General features: G+C 38.5%; 1 protein-coding gene across 1 annotated transcript in view; it reads left to right on the top strand.

Moving 5' to 3' along the window:
- Positions 1-8,009, top strand: part of DERA (deoxyribose-phosphate aldolase) — a 94,582-nt gene extending 86,573 nt beyond the window's left edge. Inside the window, exons 7-9 of the mRNA XM_045830100.1 lie at positions 1,622-1,734; positions 6,885-7,034; positions 7,402-8,009. Of these exons, the coding sequence (XP_045686056.1) occupies positions 1,622-1,734; positions 6,885-7,034; positions 7,402-7,458 (320 nt within the window). The 3' untranslated portion in view covers positions 7,459-8,009. The remainder of the gene's footprint in view (positions 1-1,621; positions 1,735-6,884; positions 7,035-7,401) is intronic.
- The last annotated feature ends 14,740 nt before the right edge of the window (positions 8,010-22,749 follow it).

Below are 22,749 nucleotides of genomic sequence, written 5' to 3'. Positions count from 1 at the left end.
TTTCAGAGGCAGAGCTGGAAACCAGATTTGCTGACTTCAAGCTCATCAAGTGATTACCCAGAATTATGCTTCATCTCCACAATGAATGTATATGGTTTTGAGGGCAAGGGTTTTAATGACTTTTTAAAAAATATTTTTCATGGTGCTTTACACACAGTGCACTTACTAAAGGTGTATTGATTTGAACTTTTCAATCCACAGAATAGTGGTGGAAGTATCTTTTCCAGCTGAAACTAGAGGGATAAGTTTTGGCTACTTTTTTCCTTTACTTGCATCGCCCACTTCTTGGATAGACACTGAGAGAAGCAGAGGTTCACCTTATCTGTGCATCCACAGATTCAGTGGGCCAGGCTGTACATTTGCACAGGAGCCACCTAGGAACCTTGTTGATACTCAGATTCAGTTGATCTCATGTAGGGCCTGAGAAGTCTGCATTTTTAACAAGCTCCCCGGCAGTTCCAGTGCTGCTGGTCTGTGGTCCACACTTTGATTATTTCAGGGATAAGTAACCACATGAAAGAAGTTCTATTTGGCTGTCTGTATGACCCTAGTAAGTTTCTTGGAGATACTGTAGCATATTGGGTAAGCTATATTGCTTTGGTTAAAATTCTGCCTCCTCTCTTTCTATGTAACCTCAAACACATTACTGAACTTTTGGGGCCTTAATTTCCTCTTTAAAAATGGGACCATTTTAGTACTTAACTTTTGTAGTTGTCATGAGGATTAACTGAGTTAATTCTTTTGGAGCAACTGCAGGTAGTGCACAGTGCATCACCCAGGGTGAATTTTACCTGCTATTATTGTTTCTTTGTCTCCTTGTGTTGTACTGTTAAACATCAATAGGTATAAGATATATTTGAGCCCCAGCTGGTGGGGCTCAGTGGATTGAGTACTGGCCTGCGAACCAAAGGGTTGCCAGTTTGATTCCCAGTCACTGCACGTGCCTGGATTGTGGGACAGGTCCCCAGTAGTGGGGAACATGAGAGGCAGCCACACGTTGATGTTCCTCTCCCTCTCTTTCTCCCTCCCTTCCCCTCTGTCTAAAAATAAATAAGATCTTTTTTAAAAAAAAGATATATTTGAGAGACAGGAAGTTGTTTAAAATATTTGCAAGTTATGAAATAGCATGGTGTCTGTCATGAAAATCCTAATCTGGTTGGAAGATAGTGCTTTTATTAACAAGCAACTCAGTAGAAATCGGCTAATGGTGGTGCGTCTGTGTTGTCACAGCTGTACCGCGTACTTTCTATCAAGCAGGAGGAAATGAGGGGAAAATGAGTTGGCACTCCAGTTTTGTAGTATTATATGTTATTATTATACTAAGTGTTATATGATGTTAAGCAGAGGGAATAAAATTGGTTTATTCATCTTAGTTATGCCTTAAATAAACCAACTTGATTTTAATTGGTGATATGGAAATAGAGGCAAGAGCCCCAGGGGTCCATGAGAATCCATCTGGTGCTTAATTTAATTCATCTTATAATCAGGAGAAGAAAAAGTATGGGAAGAAGTTGTGTTCCTCAGGAAAAAAATAGTCCATAACTCATTTCTTCCATTGACTCAAAAGTGTAAAAAAATAAGTTTTTAAATTAACATACAGTGTTTCTTCCTTTTGTTTTAGGATCAGATTTTATTAAGACTTCTACTGGGAAAGAAACAGTAAATGCCACCTTCCCGGTGGCTATAGTAATGCTACGGGCCATCCGAGATTTCTTCTGGAAAACTGGAAACAAGGTACTTCATTGCCAGCGAGTCTTTCTTCAAAGTGAAGATGATGTTATTTATAATACTAGTCAGAGCCACGATAACTGTCTTTGTATGCAGGTGATGTGAGTGAGTTCCCCTTATTAAGATAAATGTTTAGTTCACCTTTCATTACAAAAGGACACATTCAAGGGGGAAATGTGTTATTAACAGAAGTGAGTGTGAGTGTGGGAGTCAGTATGTGTGATCAACATGTAAACTTACTTTACGTTTTTTTATTAACCGAAGACAATTTTATCACCGACAAGAAATTCCTAAATGGGTTCTTTAACGAACTAATTCTGCTGCAACACAGAGGCTTTCTGGTGAGGCGTTGGCCAGTGAAAACAGGTTAATGCAGAAATTAAACTTCCTTGAGGAATGGAAAGAATTGCAGAGTAACATTTATTGAATGATAAGCTGTGGTGGTGATATGAAAAGTATGCAGTATAATGGGAAATAATCTTTTCCTGTCATTATTGAAGGACACACATAAATTGGTTTTTCTGTTGGGAAACCCCCGGTCCAGAAAAACTTATTACTTTTAATAATATGAGGTGAAGAGAAAATTCTTGAGGAGATGAACTTATTAAACAAAATAATGAAATGCTGTGAAACAGCAGGGAAAAGGTAGCTAGACGTTATATAGCTCTTGAATTAAATATCCATTTTTGCGTTTTATGGCAGTTAGATGTGCTCTTTGGAAGACTGTTAAGCTGAGGAAGGGTGTATGCTAGCTTTTGTCAGCTTTTCGAAAAATAATACATAGTTTTTGAAACATTAGGTTAAAAGAAAAAATGCGTATGAGGTGTTTTTTAAAATGAGTTTAGATTTTCCTTTTTTACTTCAAGTTGTTTAATTACAAATTATCTCAAAGAATTTTTTTTTCTTACATCACTGGAGAGAAAGGTAATTTTTTAAAAAATGGAACTTTCTCTTCCTCAGAAAACATCTTTAAAACCAATGTCTTGATTTCTTCCAAATAGAAACTCCCCCAAAAGACCATGAATCCTCTCGTCAACTGGATGTGATGACTTTATATTTGTCGATAGCTTTACTTTATTGGACTTAGAGACCTGTTTTAGAATGTACTAGATTTGAGAGGAAATGAACTCCTTCCAGAATTTTCTCCTTCAGACTAACTTCATATCTTAAAAAATACAAATAGAGATTAAGTACCTACTGTGATCTACATATGAAAGTTGACCCAACTTGAATAACCTCTAGTTGGTAGCTTTTCTTCAGTGATCCACATTTTAAAAAAAAACATGAAGTAAAGCTATAAAAAATGAGAGGACTCTATCTTTGGCACCCCTCTCTCACAGTGGAGTGAGGGGGCCCACCACTTACTGCGCCAGCGGTTCTTATCCTCAGCCCACGAACGTACAAATAGATGTGAAGCTGTTTATCCACATGGAGGCCTGGGCCCTCATCCCTGCAGTTCCGTGTCCAGGGTAGACCTCAGGCATCTCCGCATTTCATAAGCTCCTTTGCTGGCACTAAAAGTCTCCTTTGGGAACCCAATCCTGTTTTGGTTTCAACAAACATTTATTGAGTCATTAATTATGTGCCATGTTAACCTATCCTATCTGCTAAGGACACAAAAATGAACAAATCTCTTCCCAGGAGATCCCCTACACAACCAGCAAAGAATTTCAGTAAAAGTTTTGGATGCTTAATGTTCTAGACCAGCGTAGAGAGTGAGGGATATATTGTTACCTTTCAGCACTTTATTTTGGAATTGTGTTGACCCTTTTCCTCAGCTAATAAGCAAAGTTCACAATAGTTTTAATGAAATATCTTAATGGATATGGACAGGTACAAGTCAAACTGTATTCATTTTAATCACATTTGATTTCACACAGCGAGGTGCTGCAGGTATATCTTGTAAATCAGGTGCGTCCTTTCAGGTTGTTGACAAGTTCCCTGGGAAGCCCCTAGACTGTAAAGTTTCTACATTATTGATTTAAGGGGTGTTTTAAAATGTTATCAGCCACCTTCCAGACCATGATTAGTGTCACTCCTGAGAAGCAGAGGTTTAATATTTCATAATTTCATTGCAGATTTATGTTTTCCATATCCTTTTCCTTATAAAAGTACAAACTTATGCTAGAATTTCTCTTTAGAAGCGTTGCTGAACAGACTCACTGACACAACCAAATTGTATAGAAAAATCTATATGCAGAAGGGCCTCAGTGATAGAAGTGCTCCTGGGATTAACGTGTATGTTAATATCCACTAATTGGGATGTTATTTTGTTGGGGACCACCCTGCCTGGTCTCAGGAAGCTGTAACCCCCCCATGACTTAGGCTGAGTGAAAGACCTCTGGACCAGGAGCCACTAAGGAGACAAAACTTATTTTCCTGGCATAAACACTGCCTGTTCTAATTCCTGGCTCTCATTGCATTATTGGCAGTCAATGACGGGTAACAATTCTCTAAGAAAGAGAATGAATCTAAGACAGACGCAATCACGTGGAAATGCCCTAAGGGAAGAGACTTGGGGCTGTGGATATGAAGGGGTGATGGACATCAACCCCTGCCCCCTCAGCTTTGTCAAAGCCTGAGTCCTTGTGAGAAATCCAAGTCTCCTGGCTGCCTTTGTCTTCTCTGTTGACTCAGGCCTGCGGAAATAGCAGGGGTGGTGCAGCCCAGACCAGAAACGGTGGTCAGCAAGGGTAATCAGGCCTGGGACATAGAATATGCAAGATCCTGTGAGATCTGTTTGCTGGAGGATGTTATTAACTTGGAATTTAAAGGCACAGACAGGAAACCTTTGGAACCTGTAGTCCTTTCATATGTTAAAACCCCAAACTTTGCCCAGAATCACAGTGGGGGTTCTGTCTGCAACTTTGTAAGTCACCTACTTCTTTTGATCTTTTCTGCCAGACTGTGAATCCACAAACTAAGTCTGTATTCTCAATAAAAATCTGCTCGGGAATGGATATGGCATGCTCTCCACTGGAGAAAGTGGCCCTTCTGTCCCTATTTCCTCACAGGACCTGGTTGTCTCTGTGTATGTTTTTCTCGTGTTTCGACAAGCATCCGCAGCAGAGATGGATACTGCTGGCCAGTACTATCCACTTATTCACATATCCACATATCTACTATCCACTTATCCATTATTTTTTTTAGCCTCTTCTCAATAAAAAACCTCATCCCATTTATCTTCCCCACTCCTCCCAACTCCCCTCACTCTTACACAGTCATTTGGGTTCCAGAGCCATAGGCAGATGGCGTTAGAATCTGTACAGCTGCTGCTTAGCTATATGATGTTGTATGATTGAGGCAGGGAAACCAGTTGGGAGGCCTTTGCTGATGTTCCTTGTGAGAACTGATGAGGAGCTAAACTAAAACAGTGGAAGCGAGGGTAGATAAGAAAGGGTTCATGGGGGCATATAGATGTGAAGAAGGCAGGACCTGACTGCTGATCAGTTTTGTGGGATGTGATGAGGGAAATGGTAGAGTCCAAATTAACTGTGAGGGTTCTAGCCTGGGTTGGTAATAGGACTACTCATTTAGTATTGTCTCCCTTCTCTAGTGTTCTGTTAGTAGTCACCCTCTGCTGGTGCTGCTTATGAAACCCTTAGCTATGAGTGGTCAAGTGCATGAGCTTCAGTGTTTGGGCCATGGGGTGTTTTCTTGATTGCTCCCATCTGTAGAGTCTGTATTGCATAGTCAAGGTCTTGAGACCAGTAAATCCAGATAAGCAGGTTTTACTGTATATGAAACACATTTGTCCTTTTCTAATGGATTCAGGGGCATCCTTTGTAAACATCAGGTATTGGCCGATTGTGTAATTTTGGGGTCACCATTAAAAACTACTGAAATGGGAAAAGCCCCTACACTCTCTTCTGCTGTGCTTATTTAACTGGTCTGGCTGCTTTTTACGAGGTCTGTCCAGAAGCTATCCAGGCATGTAATATGAAAAATAGAGACATTTATTGAAGAAGATACAAGATACAAGAAGCATTGTACACAGGACAATGACTCCTTACTCCCCTTCAAACTAGGTACCTTGGGACCTCACACAGTTCTAGTCACTATCAGCTGCCCTATTGTATTTTCCTGAATCTCATTGACAGTCCAAAAATTCTTCCCTTTCAAAGATGATTTTAGTTTGGGGAGAGGCCAGAAGTCACAGGGTACCAAATCTGGGCTGTAGCAGGGCTGAGTCATCTGGGTGATTTGATGTTTCACTAAAAAACCCTGCTTGGGACGTGATGCTTGAGTGGGTGCATTGTCGTGATGAAGCTGCTAGTTACCAATTGCCCATAGCTATGGCCTTCTGAGTCATCTGAATAGTTTCCATAGAGGAATGTTTAAGCTTAATGCAAAATTTGATGCAGATGCATTGTTCTACTTGTTCAGTTATTTTGAATACAGTAACCACACAGCACACATGCTCACTCAATGGCATCTACTGTCCCCACTGACTGGTACAGTGAAGTTGTCATTGTTCACACACGTGCATTCCAGTCCCCTCTCCTTGGCTGCCAGGTTACATCGATGTTGCCCGAACTGTTCTCTTTATGTTAACAATGGCTAGAGTTTTTCCAGACAGATGTCAAAAACTCTGTCTAATTACAACTTAGGGTAAAAAAGTCCATGCAGTTAAGCTGATTAAAACAACTGTCAACCCTCCTTGCTGATTGCTGCCCATTGGTTAGTGTGACCTTGCCAACTTGCTCCTCTTGTTCTAAATACACTTGTGCATCTTTTTCGCCTCAAGAGGAAGGGCTGAAAGGTGTCTACATAGGCTTACTTGTAGGAAAATAGAATGAATGGGCCTTTGTGATATGTTTTCCTATTTATTGACACATTTTTTTGTTTATCTCAGGTTCACAGCTGTAGTCTAAATGGTTGAGGTTTATGGCTTTTCGATAAGTGAAATGTTAATGAGGGTTATTCACTCTCATTAGTGTCTCCTCAGAAGCAGTGACATTCTTCCTATTAATCCTGGGAAAGTCATTTTGTAGTGTGAATGGACATGAGTCAGTGATCTAAGCTCTTTAGCTGGGTGAATGGAAATAGACTGAAAAAGGAGAGTGAAAGAATCGAGACTTATGTTAATGCAGTACCATTTTCAAAAGTCACCTGGTAAGAGCAAACCTTGTTCTCTTTCCCACCTTCCCTTTCAGATAGGGTTTAAGCCAGCAGGAGGCATCCGTACGGCAAAGGATTCCCTCGCTTGGCTCTCCCTCGTGAAGGAGGAGCTAGGAGATGAGTGGCTGAAGCCAGAACTCTTCCGAATAGGTGCCAGTGCTCTGCTTTTGGACATCGAGAGACAGGTGAGTCATAAGCCACTGTCCTTAGCACAAGTTGACAACTGTTTTTGAGATGGAAATGGAAAGTCATCTCTAGGGCTATGAGAACTAGAGGTGAACACTCAGCTGATTTACATTGTCATACCCAAGTCCCTGCTTTTTCTAAGCAAACTTGCTCCTTCCTGAAGTAGGTTGGATGGAGATTTTGCTGAAGTGCCTAATAGTAGGGCTTTATAATGAAATGTTAATTAAAATTATTAATTATTATATAATAGTATAATTATTATGAAACATTGATTAAAATGAATGATTGTTATATAATAGTATACTTATTAATTGATATGTGTAATAATATAATAATTATTAATTAATGTAACTGCTTTCCTCACAGATTTACCATCACGTGACTGGAAGATATGCAGCTTATCATGATCTTCCAATGTCTTAAATCGTCAACAAATTCCAGAGAAGTGTTTTTTTACAATGTTTAAAAATTATTTTTCTACATAATTTTTTAAATTACTTAATTAGAAAATGAGGGAACAGATACCTGCCTTTTTCTCCCTTGAAATTTCCATGGAATGTAATTCAAAGAATGAAAGAAAAATACCAACTAATCCACATACGGTACTCGTTTCAGGCGCATGTGAAATGGTCTTCACTACTAGGTCTGTACTGTTAACTTCGTGAAGGTTTTCTCTTAAACACTGTGAGTAGAATGTTAATGATTGCTTTGACAACATGCAGTTCGAAGGGGAAAAGTGTTAAACTGCCCAAGAACCATGCTGTAGCGAAGGAGGTCGCGCGTTCCTGACCTGCCACTGCGCTCGAGGGACTCCAGGAGGCGCTGGCGAGGCACTGATTTCCTGCCATGAAAATCCGTCTTTAATTTTGGCAACAGATAGGCTCTTTTATTAATTGTTTTGTTAATGAAGTTTCTGTCATTATTTACAAAACTATGAATGTCGTGTCTTTTAAATAAAAAAACCCACCTTTGTATTTGTTTATTTTTAACTTTAAATTCTAATAGTACATACTGAAAAATTAATCCATGAAATATATGAAGAGGTTTTATTAGTGATTTTTTGAATCCTGAATCTCTCCAGTAGACTCCATGGGTATTTATCTCAGATAAAGCACCCCTTCCCAGTACATTATTAGTGAATACAACTTAGGTACATAGTCTGAAACTTTGATGATTTTTCTGGTATAGCGAATAGGGGTAAAACAGCAGAAAATAATGCAGCACAATACGTGTTAAACCCTTTACATACATCAGCTTATTTAATCCTTGTTTAATCCCTTCAACAGCTATGTAAGTACATTAAGGTTTAAATCCTTCCAAAAATGAATACTGATATTATCATCCTCTTATACAGATGAGGGACTGAGGCACAGAGAGCTTACGGAAGTTGCCAGAGGTCACAGAGCTTAAAAGTAGCAGCCCAGAATCAAGCCCAGGCAGACAGCAGGGCTCCCGAGTCTGTGCAGTCACGCCCGTGTGTGCCTGCACACACAGGCACACCAAGATCTGTGCTGTCGTCTCCGGCTTCCTTTGCCCACTGAGGTCTCTCAGCTTTACACCTCTGCCTGTTCTGCTTGCTAGCACCTTTACCACATTATAGAACCTCTTTGTTCTTCAATTATGATTTCTTATGGAATCTTTTCCTTCCTGAATGAATCTCCAGCTACTCACAAATGAGAAATGCTAGACTGGGAGTCAGTTGTGTTTGCATCTCTCATCTGCCAAATTCTGGCCCGGCCTCTTCCTCGTTCTCACTTTGTGGCCTTGGTCCAGTCAGTTCACCTCTCTGGACCTCAGTTTCTTCATCTGTAAAATGAAAGGGTTGAGGCAGGTGGTATCAAGGTGCTTTCAGCCCTGGAGTTATAGTACCCTAAGGATAATGATAACAAATCCAAGAAAATGTTTTATGGCTATAAAGAGAAAAAATTGATTGTAGCAATCTAAATTAGAATTTGCCTCTCAGGAGTCAATTAGGCAAGTCCCTCAAAGCACCTCTCCAACTCTAAGTGTAAGGACTAAAATAAGGATGGAAAAGTAATCCTGCTTTCATCCAACGCCTTCAGAAAGTTGACTTTTGACTTATGCCTTTAGATATGGTCATTGACTCCAAATGCCATATCCTCCTTCATAACGTGACTGACCAGCTCAATGGTCAGTCACCTTTGGAGAAGAACTTTATAGTAAATAATTACATTCTATCACCTTTGAAGCTATTCCAATTTCTCAGGGAGTCTGTTTTCCTCCTGTTAAACCCAGCTGGTCATTTTAGTTGATCAAGTGAACAGGCATCATTATCTTCAATTCTAATTTATATGAGGCATCTACTGAAATTGACCTCTGCAGACAATTACAGATTCACATAGGAAATCAAGACTGGTGAATCCCTGAGACCTATTAGAGGCTGATGAGCGTGGCCTGATCTAAAGGTAAATAATCTTGTATTTTGTGGGGACAGTTCATTCCAAGGACTATTGGCCTCTTCATCAGGAATGTTACCTTACCTGGCTCTCAAAATGAAATGTAACTTAGATGACTAATTGGAGGACCCCAGTAAATGCTGATTGCTGTGAAAGCATAAGAGGAAGAGGTCATTTTGGAGGTGACTCTGATTTTACTACAAGCAGATGTGTCTGCTTGAGAACCCTGGGATCAGATGCTTTGTGCAGTCAGAAAATGAGTTCTGTGTTACGTTTAAAGCTTCTAAGTCAATAAAAGCAATCTCCCTGAAAATTGTCACAATTGTTCAATAAAGCATATTAAGTCTTCAAGTTATTTTAATACAACCAATCATAAAGTTTAGGGGCTTAAAATTCTGTCCATCATTTTTTACATGAGAAAAGACACGTATGCAAGGTCACGTAGAAAGTCATACCTGAGCCCATAACCTAGATCCGCATCATGCCATGAGATATTCTGCAGGACATAGCCAGGGCTTTGGAATTGAAAATTCCTCAATTGTTTAGGAACCCTGCCATACCTGGTTTGTTTGTCAGCATGTGAAAGGTAGACTTTGAAAAGACTCACTTTGGCCTTCTAAGTACTGTTTTGGCGAAGACCAACCACTTAAATAAATTCAGTCCAAATGATAATGTGGTTAATTTTATCTGTTAGACTTTCAGAATTTTTGGTGACCTCAAGAACTGAATTTTTTTTTTTAAAAAGGAAGTTCAATCTTGCTTTGTATAAGAAAAAAAAGATGGGGGCTTATTTGGATTCGAGTGTGTCTACAAATGGAGAGAAAATGATCAACGTAATCACAAAACAGTTTCATAAATACAGAATCATCTCACTGTGGTTATTTCAGCACTAATGGGAAATTTAGACAAATTAGTTTGTATGAAATACAGGACCTGAGGAGAACTGTTCAACATGGGAACTGTTTCAGATATCTACCTGGACGTGCGTCCTCACAAGAACATGACATGGTATCTCTCCTGATGGAGCAGGCAGTTTGCTATGGTATATGCGTATGTCTTAAGCCCAGTCTAGGAGAACCAAATCAGTTTCTTTGGAAAAATCAACTGGCATTTGTAGTTCAGAGGGAGACCAGTATTAACAGTATTAATTTTTCTTCCATCAACTCGATCATTTTTTATACAACATAAATAGGGCCAGAGTGCAGGAATAGAAAGAAGGAGAATTTGATGAAACTTTCCAAGGAAATGAAATGCTATGCCCATTTTGGCACTAGGAAAAAGGTATAAGGTGAAATCAATTTCTACAGTTGTTTTCCCGATCATGCGCAAGAGTCTTGCCTCCCGAAAGAACATACGTATTTTATAACCACCACCAAATGATCCTTTCCAGAAATGACCACAGGTAACATCTGGCTGATACATAAAATATGTAGTAAAAATAATCATTTTTAATTAACTAAAACCTGCTCGGGAGAGAGAGTCAGAGGAATAGCCATCTGGTCGGTTCTTATTTAATAGGACAAATGAGGATCAGAATGTTGAATGCAATATATGTGAACTACTTAGTGACCTTATGATGAACTAAAACTTAGAAAGAACAGAGGTGTGGGGGAGGAATCAGAATATATAGAAAGAACAGACAAAATTTGTTTTAATTTTTAGTAGTATTGATACATCTTGTACTGTAAAATGTAGGTAGAATAGAAGAAGCCTAGGTTTTGTGGCATTTTCTATGATTCAATGACAGGAAATGAGTTTTAATTATTTGAGTAGTAAAATGAGGTTATATTTGATTCTGGATTTGACAAGGATGATGAAGAGTTTCAGAAAATTATTGTAAGTAAAGGTAAAGGGACTCGGGAGAAGATCGAAGGGTACTTGATGTCAAACGGTCCCAGGAGTGGGTACCTCTGCCTGAGGTGTTAATAAGGAAGAGTTCTGCATTTCCTCTGTAGAAGAAATGAGTTTATGGTAAATGTGAAGTTAGGTTAGTTCTAGGGAAGCATTCCTTTAATGCTCTAAAATTTGTTAATAAGGTGGTACATTTTCTATTCCCTTTCAGAAGCAGATTCTCCTTTGATGGGAGTGCTTAGTTGTACTGCCAAAGAAAACAGTATCCTAACTACTTCTCTAAACTAGTATACAACAGAAATACTGGGACAGTTTATAAAGGAGAGAATTCAGCCCCACCCCTAGAGTTTCCAGTTCTGTAAATGGGCTATGGGGCCCCAGAATTGGCATTTCCCAGAAGTTCCCAGTTGATGTTGACACTATGGCCTGGGAACCACACTTTAAGAACCCCTCAACCAGAATGCCTGTGCTCAACACCTAGATTCCAAAGTAGATGCATCTTTCAGTAGTAAAACCCACCAGCTGCGGCAGCTCTAAGTCATGAAACTCCAGGATAATAGTGTACATTTTGTTGCTTTTCATAGCCAAGAACAAGAGACAGGACAATGGAAATGACATTATCCCTTAATCCTTTCACAGTAGGCAGTGAACTCGATTATACTTCAGACTTAAAAGCAAGCTTTGGAGCCTGGAATAAACATTTCAGATGAGGTTAGACTCATTATTCCCAAAATCTTCCAAGGGATTTCAGCAAGTCGACATTGTAAGGTTCAGCTGTATGTGATTTTTACCTATTTAGAGTGCCTCAGCTTTTGGTGATTCCAGTGTAATTGCACTTAAAACCAAGACCTATTTTTAACACAGCCCATCTTTAGCATATTTGAACTAGATAAAAGGTTCTAGGAAGGGACATTTCACAGACACTTGGCTTCTTAATTTGAATGTACTGTGTAAGTGATCTCCAGACTGGGGTTAATGAAAACATTAGGTCCTTGTTCTTTTTAACACAAAAAGATGTTTTAAAATTTTTTATCTTTTTAAGTGTGTGTTCTACCAGATTATACATGGTCAGGCATGGTTCTTAGTTGCAGAAAACAGAACTCTCCTCTACCTAGTTTGAGCAGAAAAGAAATCTATTTTTAAAGCGTATTAAGTACCTTACAGAATAGGAAGGCCAAGTCGTTGGGCATAGAGGCAGCCGGCTAGGAATAACACCTGAAACCTCTCTTTAGCACTAACTGCCCCAGGGAAGACCCAAGGCTACCACCTTTGGGCACTTAATACCCAATTGGTGCCTTTGCCACCCTTGCAAGCAGAGCTCTCATTTAATACAATGGCCAAAGATGGATCCATTGCTATCCTGGGTAGCAAATGCCTGTGTGGTTTGTCTGCTTTGTCGGAGCCTCAGTCACATGCCTGTGCTCTAGCTGTAAAGGAAGCTGGGAACGCATGTTTGGCCTTCTGGGGAGAAACGGCACATAGTATTCAAAAGTGGCACATTTACTGATAGTTGTCAACTGCACTATGACAAGGTGGTACTCGAGCGATTGTTCGAGCTTTGTGGTAGGAAAGGACTTGTTGCTCCTTGGCTGTATTTCCACTGCCAGTCAGTCTCTACAGCTGAATTCTATATGTTGTCCCTTCTCGTCTCTTGGTTCCGTACGTTGGGTCTAGAGAAATCCCAGAAGCCCTTGCATTTACTCTTGCTGACAATATATGAGAGTACATCTTTTCCAAAATACTTAAAGTTCTGTATCTCTAGACAGCTATCTATTGACTTCCTACCAGGAATAATGATAAAATTAATTTTTTTCCAATTCCTCCCAAACTCACCTTACTCTTGATATTACCTAATTTTTCATATCATATTCTTTAGACTTAGAAATATACTTATAGCTCTAATACATGATTTATCAGCTTCAATAACCTTCCTACCCTCAGCTCTATCAGATAAGAAAATCAGCATATTGACATGACTACCCACCATCTGTCTTCCTCTGCTTCAAGCCTTTGCTGTTATTATTTCTACGTCATTAGAATTTGTAACATGTGATTTTGTCCTGTGACCGTAATCTCCACAGTCGTTCTAGTTTTAGTCTTACAGTTAAATGAAGTCAATACTTAGTATTAGTACTCAATTTATCTCTTTGCTTTTCCAAGCTTGACCTACAGTAGTTTCTTCAAGAAGAGTTTGGGGTATATTTCCTGAGTTTTCACAAGCTCAAAAAAATGTTCATTTTCATCACATTTAATGACTATTTGTGTACAATCCTTGGATCAAACACTTTACTTCCTGAGGACTGTTCTGTTGCTCCAATGTCTTCTAACATTGAGTGTTGCTGTGGGAAGTAACATTTGGACTTAAAAGTTTTGCCACGACTCACAACAGTTATTTTTTCCTTTCAATTCCAGTAGCTTTACTAAAGCATGATTTATACAAAAAAAATTTGTATAATTTTTTCCTAGAGTCCGGTGTGCCCTCTCAATTTATAGAATTATGACATATTCCTGGGAAGTGATATTGAAGTACATCTTTATAACTTTTCCCCTATTTTATTATTTTCCACCTCTTCTTCAGGATAGTGAAATTTATTCAGTTTATGGCAGCATAGTAATGTCTTTTTTATCTGTTCTGTCTAGCTAGTATTTTTTCTAATTCTTTTGAATTTTTTTCCTACTTAAAAGAATCGCACTCTTTTTCTATTCCTAACGTTCTTGTTTCTTTCCATGTTTTTAGCTTTTTAGCAGAATGTGGTTGCTGCCAGTGAAGCGTATGTTTCCCGGGCTCTGTCAAATCGTCTTTCCCTTCCTATTGTGTTGCAGTATGTTCCCCAAGCTCTTGTATATTTGATACGAACTCTTGCTTTATAGATAAGGTAGCTTCATTTATTTTTTTTTAAGTCTATGGCAAATACATGTGGCCCTAATTTTTATCTGCTTTATGGAGATTTTTTTCTCTGGTAAGTAGTATTCTTTGTCTTCCATTTTATCTCTGTGCATTTCCTCTCTTACTTTCTTGTAGTAGCTTTGTATAGATACTATGGTTTTTTACCATGGAAGAGATGCCAATCCCATGTCTTGGGCCAACAGGAATTTTTACTGTTCACAGACAGACACATTGTTCCTTATAACACAGATTGTGTGAGTGAATTGTTTTGGCCTTAATTACCTCTTGTCACACAACAATTGCTTTAAAGGTCTACTCATGTTACAGTTCTGTTCTCTGGCTCTGCCTCAACAACAAGCTGCTTCCTGCAAACATGGGGTCCCTGTATGATTTTTTTTCCCTTTAACCCTAACTCCTCTGCTTCTCTTTGATGTCAAACTGGGTCCAGGGGACTCCTGCTGCCAGTCTAGGTACCTGTCCCTATTGATTCGTAGAAGTTATGGATCCACCAGCCTAGGGTGTGACACCTACTTTGGTCTGCTGACTTTTTCTGATGCAAAGGATTTAGAATTGGTATAAATGTTACATTTTAATAGAACGAGTTGTTAGTTGTGTTAGTTGAACGAGTTGTTAGTGGGATGAATGTAAATTTGGCTTCACTTTGAAATCAGTAGTAGAAACAACAGCAACTTTAAAACAGAAAGTGCTGAGACATGGGGGTTGAAGTGGCAGTGTCTGAGGCTTATGGCATGATTCATATCTAACCCCCAGGTACAACGTCTTCTGCATTGGACTGTGGAGGGAATAATAAGGAGGTAACACTGAACTTAGAAAGTGTCTGGTATACAGAAGCTGTTTAAAAAGTTTCCATTATCTTTTCTACTACCGTGATCACACTACAAAAAAAAAGGTAGAAAATCATCCATGTAAAATATACTATCTTAGTACTGGAAACTTAGTTTTTTGCCCTGTCTGGTGTAGCTCAGTGGATTGAGCACAGTCCTGCGAATCAAAGGGTCACTGGTTTGATTCCCAGTCAGGGCACATGCCTAGGTTATGGGCCAGGTCTCCAATAGGGGGTGTGCGAGAGGCAACCACACACTGGTATTTCTCTCCCTCTCTTTCTTCTTCTCTTCCCCTCTCTCTAAAAATAAATAAAATCTTTAAAAAAACTAATATTTTTATGAGTCTAAACATGCTTCCTGCTCCAGTTCCTCCTGCTGGTCATCCTTGAAGCCTATCCATCATCAAAACAGAAGATTCAAAATCAGAAGCCATGTCTCCCCATCTTCTGACTTCATAGTAAAGACTGGTTTCTATAATTCTTGAAATTATTCTTATAATAAAAGTATTGCCTTGTATCTTTCTCTGATTCTACTTTTGCCTGTCAGGTTTTGGGGGGAAAGGTTGGGGAAGGGGTGGGGAAGTCGTCTCCACCAGGCAGTGCTGGGACTGGCACACCGATTTCTTACATGGAGCTTTGCGAGCCTGGCACTTAGGAGCAGAAAGAAATCTGCGCCAGCAAAGAGACTCTAAGTGAATCTTTCAACGAACAGGTGGGGCAGGTTAGGCAAACAGATTTTAAAAACTACGAGATCACAGAATAAGAAATTGGGAGCAGGTGGCAAACAGGGACGGTCTGAGACTGGTCGGTTGGCCTGTGTATTCTCCCTTTATCGTGATGACACTATGTCTGGAACTTGTAAGATGACAGGAGCAAAGCACACAGTCTGACATTCAGTCTGCCTGTCTGTGTGGCCTTTCTGCCCAGCCTTGTAACCACTTATAACCTCTTACAAAATCTGGGAAAATACCTTAATGAGGGTGCTGCAGATTCATTTGTTAAATTGATTTAGAACATACTCATTAGCCTAGATAAGTACAGGGAAGTTATGATTATAAAATAAGACTGATCCACGAGATGAGCACAAAAAATCAGTGCCATCCAGGTGGACAAAATACAGCTTTGCTAGTGAATGGAGTTCCTAAATAAATGCACGCTATGTGTTTTCAGAGGAGTTTTTCATAAAATAACCACAACTTGAGTTTAATGCATTTCATTTAGGAGAGGACAATGATACATTTTACAAATAGTTTCTATAATTTAAGAGTTAAAACTTGCCAGATAAGTGGCAAATGCATGAAAAAATGGTTTGGTAAAACAATTTTTATTCATTAAGTTGTTTGTTTTGCTGGATAAAGCACATATCTTTTTTAAGGCAATGTTTATTTTATGTTTTGAGTGACAGCAAAAATAATTGCATGTTTGAAATCTTTGAAATATGTTTTAATGTTTTTTAAATGACCTAAGAGCAAACGTGCCAAATTTACCCACTGCTTAAGCCATTCCATGGTTGAAAGTGAGCTTCACTTTCCAAGCTTTTGGAACTATTTAATATGTTGTTTGATTATATCTTTTAACTGCTGTCAGTGTCTGTACCTGGTGGAGTGATTAGAACATTTGACACACCTATGGCAAGTTTTTGCAAAGAAGAGATATTATAGTTCTGTAAATGCCTGATTTGAGCTCTAAAAAATGGATATAAATACTCTAATATAATAAAATTATGCAAGCATGGACTTATAATAGGATTCATTGGTCGATGCAACATGTATATGACTGGTATATATGCTGAAAATTAGTTTTCAAAAAAAGACTAACTGCTTTTCTAATTTAAAAATCTTTTCAATTTGAGGAAATAAAGTAAAAGGATTTAGATAAGTCTATAAATTTCAGATTCAAGATTAGTCTCTTGTGTTTCTTGTTAAATGTATATTTTAAGTAACTAGGAATTTATAGAATTGTAGAATTTTTTGAACACATTTTCTGGTACTGCCTAGTAATTCAGAATTTACTGTATACTTAGTATGTGGTAGGCACTGTTCTGAGTGCTTTATATGTAATAACTATTTCATCCTCACAACATACCTATAAGGTAGGTATGATTGTCATCATTTTACAGATGAGTTGATGGAGGCAGAGACACATGAAGTGATTTAGGTCACACTTGTAGCTGAGATTTGAGGCTAGTTAGTTACTCTTGGCTCCAGCATCCATACTTTTAGTAACTGTGACAGATTTTGAGCCAGCCACTTTGGTAAAATACAGCCTTTGTGCCATAATTCCAAGAAAAGGAAACTCATAGAATTTCAGGGGGGTGAAAGCAGATCCCCAATGGTCATTCAACTGTTCTACCAATGGTCATGCTCTCGAACAGTCTGCAGGCTGCCATGGATATGGGGAAACAGCAATGCAGTGGAACCTCTGTAATTAGTGAGCTGTTCAGGGACAGAAACAGTGCCCTCCTTGTAGGTTAAATATGTTATATTAGGCTTTTATTATATTTACTGCTGGGTCTTGGGATCTGGGATTTGGCCCATGTTATTTCCACATCCTTGTATAATGAGCTGTGTTACTATAGGTTTCTACCATTACAGCTATAAATACAAAACACACAAATGCACAAAGGCATCTACCCAAGTATAATATTACTAGGGGAATGGGAAGGATAAAATATGAATTGTTAGGTGTAGAGGATAATTACTGGTGATGCTGGTCTGGTTAGATGTTGAGAGTAGTTTGGAAACATTTCAGGGACATCATGAAAGTTGAGTATGGATTTGTGGGGGTCAAATGAAGTAGAGAGATTTCAGATGGTGCAATGACATGGGTAAACTGTTTCATGGAAAAGGGTGCCTGTGTGCTTAGTGCATCCTGATTTGCTGACAGAATAAACATGGAGGATAAAAGTCTGAGAGCCATATCAGAGATGCTGTCATAGATACAGCTGCCCCAAGTTTCTGAAGGCAAAATATTTGTGTCTGTTATACCTTGCATGTAATAGTCTTAATACCCCTTGTTGAATTTATTTACATGTATGAAAATGTTATGTAAGCAGAGGGAAGCTATATCAGGAAGTTAAGCTTCATACAGTAGGTAATGTTTGAGGATGACTAGGGGTTTTGTCAATAGAAAATGTTAGACTTTTTAACTCTCAGACTTGCCTGCATTGAAACTCCAGCAATTCATGGGTTGCGGTTCAGAGTTTCCTACCCCGGCACTGCTTCCCACAGTGATTTCTGCCCATGAGTCTTTGCTCTCATAAGCCACAACTCCATTTGCCCATCTCTCCAATCTTGGGAGCAGCATTCTCTCTTATGGGTCCTCCCCTTTCTTCTGGATCTAAGAAGAGTTGTTGATTTTACAGTCTCTTCAGCTTTTTACTTGTTAAGATGGTGTGACCATTTCCAAGCTTCTTGCATGTGAAATGAGAAACCAGAAGTGAAAAATTAAAATAAAATGAATGCTTTAAAATTTGTCTAAAATCTCCATTAGTAGATTTAAAAAATAAATAAATAAGTTCATATAGGTCTGCAGTCCATAGCCAGTTTGTACCAATGGCGATGTCTTGGTTTTGACAATGTGCTACAGGTCAGGTAAGATGTCCCAATGCAGGAATCTCTATGAAGGGTGTACTCTGGACTATATTTTGCAACTTGTGAATCTATAACTATTTTAAAATGAAGTTTTTGAAGTAAAAGAATCTAGAGAAAACATTTGCAACACAACAAGGAAAAAAATCAATGCCTTAATATATAAAATGGTTATCAATCAATAAAACGCTGTAGTAGAAAAGTGAGCCATAAGTGGGAACAGGTATTTGTATAACATAGGTGCTAAATTTATGAAGTTGTTCAAACTCAATGACACTCAAGAAAGAGCAAATAGAAGACATCGATTTCTATTTATCAGCCTGGCAATGATGAACAACAGACATAATGATGCCAAGCATTGCCAAGCGTTGCCAAGTGTTGCCAAGTGTGTGGGTAATTAGGCAGTCCATCTACTTCTAGTAGAAGGGTAATTTGGCAAAATTTGGAAGAAGTCAACTTGATAACACACAAAGACCCAAAAAGGTATAATTTCACATATTAGAATTTACCTTAAGAAATAGGATGTGCACAAATATATCTATAAGAATGTTCACCAAACCTTATTTATAATAATAAATCATAAGGAATAGTAATAGAAAAATGATTAAATGAACACAAGAGAATACCATAGAAAGATATTAAAGGCTGTGGGAAAATAATATGAAGTATAAAAATCAAAGTAAAAAAAATAATATGAAAGTATATGTATAGTATAATGCCAATTATATTTCTAAAGGTTACACATAGAAAGAAAAACATGAAAATAACAAAATGGCAATAATTGGATACCCCAGGGTAGTGGGATCATGTATGATTTATTTTCTTCTTTGAGATTGTTTTTTGTTTTTAAATGTATTATTTTCATAACTAATGCAATAAGTAAAACAGATTTTATAAAATCTGTCAACCAAATTTATTAAACTTCTATTACTCTAGGTGGTATGGGAATACTACTCTTTTATACTTTCAATTTGCTGATATAATCTAAAGGATAAGCTAATATAAAAATGGTAGGCACATCTCAACATGCAGAAAATCAAGTAAAGCTGTGTAGAGAGCTAAGAGGAAGTCTGTGTGAAGAAAAAAATGTAGATTTGGCAGTCAGACAGATCGGCCTTAAATCCTACCTTCGTTGGTTTAAAAAAAGGTTCAGTTTTCTCATCTAGGAATGGGGATAATAGAAACTGCATCAACTGAGTTATAATGAGAATTAAACAAAATCGATTCTTGAGTGAATAATATATGGAATGTGTTCAATAGTTGTTAGTTTCCTTCAATAAAGAGAGTCGTGATAATACAGGAAGTATAACTTGGAAAGTTTGGAAAGAGAATAAACACTCAAAACTTAAGACTTCCCAATTTATTTATGACATTTTACTCACTGATGCTTCTGAGGTCCTGTCTTCTGTTGCATCTCTATAGTACATAGTACAAATACTATATGATTGCAGCCACTCATCTCTTCTCAACTTCATGATAAATGATGTGTTGGTAGCTTGAATTTATTCATTGTAGCAGTATTTATATCACACAGTGGTGTAAATCAGGGAATTTTCCTGGGAGAATCCATTTTTAAACATTACCAGAACACTGCTGCTCTCAAAAACAGAGAGACTCATGGGAGGGAATCTGGCTGGTGAGGTTTCACGGCCAGGTAGGCAGGAAACATGGCTGACCAGGGGAGTCTTCACTTTATGAGGCCAAGAGTCAAGGCTTTAGTCCCCAAAGAAGCAGGAGCAGGAAGAGCAGAAGGGGGAAGGAAAATCAAAGTGGCAATCCATTCCTCGAGACCTGAAGCACACGTGGGCAAGGAGAGCTTCACCCAAGGCAGTATAAGGGATGCCATTGGCTTCCCCTGGGCCACCAGACTCCAGAATGCAGAGTCAGCAGAGGGACACAGGATGTCCCATTGGTCAGCATCAGAATACACGGGAGAATGATATTAAGCCCCCTTACGTATACATGTATGTATGTATTTATGTACATATGTGTGCACATACACATGGATGCATGTATTCATGTGTATGTGTGTTAGTTATTTAAGTACTTAATTACTTCTTTTGCCTTAATTCCTGGAGGAGATGAAGTCTGAGCCTTTGTACCTTGTGTGACAGCAAAGGTCCTTGGACTCAGCTGGCTGGTGTGAGAATGGTGTGTGGACTCAGCTATGAGCTTCTCGAGGAGGCAGTAGGTTGGGAACTGAACCAGTTCATATATTTCAATACCACAGTAAATTCTTTATGCCGCCAATATAGGGGACTCTTCTTGCAAGCGACCTGTACTTTTTGTTTCCACATTAGATAGGGCTTTCTCTTCCTTCTCACTACTAGGTCCTGATAAATGTAGATATTTTTCAGTAAATAATCCCTCCATGACTCATTTCTTCTCTATCACAATGTGATAAATCACATCGGTTAATAAGGGCTGATAGATGAAGTTCTGTATTTCTGTAAAAACAAGGCTCGCACTGAGCAGTGAGGGCCAGGTAGAGGCATTGGTTCTCCCCACAGGCTTTGGACTCCGATGGATGTGAGTCTGACTCCCAGTTCTGCATTTAGCAGTGTGATTGCAATCACCCTCTCTAGGCCTCTCTTTTCTAGTCTCTAAAATGGGGATAATAAGAGTACCTTTCCCATTAAGTGATACAATGCATGTAGAACACCTACCGTAGTGCTTGGCATAGAGAAAGCACTAAAACATTTAAAATTATTTTAATTGATTTAATCTTAATGTAATAATTTACATTCTAACATGCCACAAATTGTGTGTGTGTGTAGATATGTATCATGACTAGAAATGGGCAACAGTCTTTGCGATGTGATAGCAGAATAGTTAAGGTGGACCTGACTCATTCCGTTGTCTGGTTTCCTTCACACAAGACAGTGACTGTGAGCTGTATCCATCTTGTTGCTGTGTCGGTTTTCTCCTTTTTATTACTGAAAAGTATTCAATTGTATGACCACATGTATTTTATTTATTCATCTGTGGATGGGCACCGATAGATATTTGGGTTATTACCAGTTCAGGGCTATTATGAGTACATTGGCTGTGGACACTCTTGTACACATTCTTGTAGCCTTTTTGTGGATATGTGTTTTCATTTTTATTGAAAAAATACCTAGAAAGGCAATTGTGGGGCCATTATGTGGGTTACATTCAACTTTATAAGGAAGTGCCAGTTAACACTCCCACAAGTAATTTATTTTTCTGGTTTCCTAACATCCTCACCAACCTTTGGTAATGCCAGTCTTTTTATTTTTATCCATTCAGCTGGGTGTATAGTTATCTCATTGTGGTTTAACTTGTGTTTCATCTGGTGACCAATGATGTTGAACATTTTGTTAGCTTTCTGTCCCCTGCACCAAATTCTATGTCCTTGATCAAATGGGAAAGATAATAGCTTAAGATCAAGTACATCAACAGTGTAAAATACCTTTTACAAAGTTTTCTTACGGGTTTACTTTTATTCTCACCCCCGATTAAAGTATGGTTGTACATACATCTTTAGGACATGTTAGTCTCTGTCTCTTCCATGCATTTTTTTCATTATTTAGCCCGATTTAGTACAAAGTAACTGTGCTCTTGGTAAAATCCTTTTGATTTTTTGTATGATAATCATGAAGTGGAGTGTTGTATTTGGAGATTTTCCTTTCTTCAGGAGTGCTTAATGCCTTTTGATGTTAATATTTATAAAATCTGTGTAAAGTGAGTGGGAAACACCAGGAGAAGAAACAAATTCCAGAAGGTGAGGTGACTTAGCTCAAATCTCAAAGTGAATTGGGTGAAATCCAGACTGTGCGTTGATCACAGGCATCAGATATGTCACCAGACAGACCTACTGCAACCTAGCACACCAAGGTACTTCTCCATGTGGGGTCAGACCGATAAAGCTTTCAAATAAAGTCGAGTTCTTTCATGTACTGATATAAAGTTAATATAGTTTCCCACCCAGTCTTTCAGAACTAGGGTCCCTGTGGATTTATGAACTGATGGTTATAAAGAAAAACAGAGTCATTCTGCCCCACAGAAAAAGATGTGTGAGCATGCAGTAATGTAGAAAAAAAGTTTCAAAGAACAATGCACAAAAACCTCCTATGCTCTCAGACACACATAAATATTTTCAAG

This window comes from Phyllostomus hastatus, unplaced genomic scaffold, assembly GCF_019186645.2.
Source record: "Phyllostomus hastatus isolate PE091 unplaced genomic scaffold, TTU_PhHast_1.1 phas_scaffold_93, whole genome shotgun sequence".
Lineage (NCBI taxonomy): Eukaryota > Metazoa > Chordata > Mammalia > Chiroptera > Phyllostomidae > Phyllostomus > Phyllostomus hastatus.
Note: the sequence above shows the minus strand (reverse complement) of the source record. Positions and strands in the feature narration are given on the sequence as shown.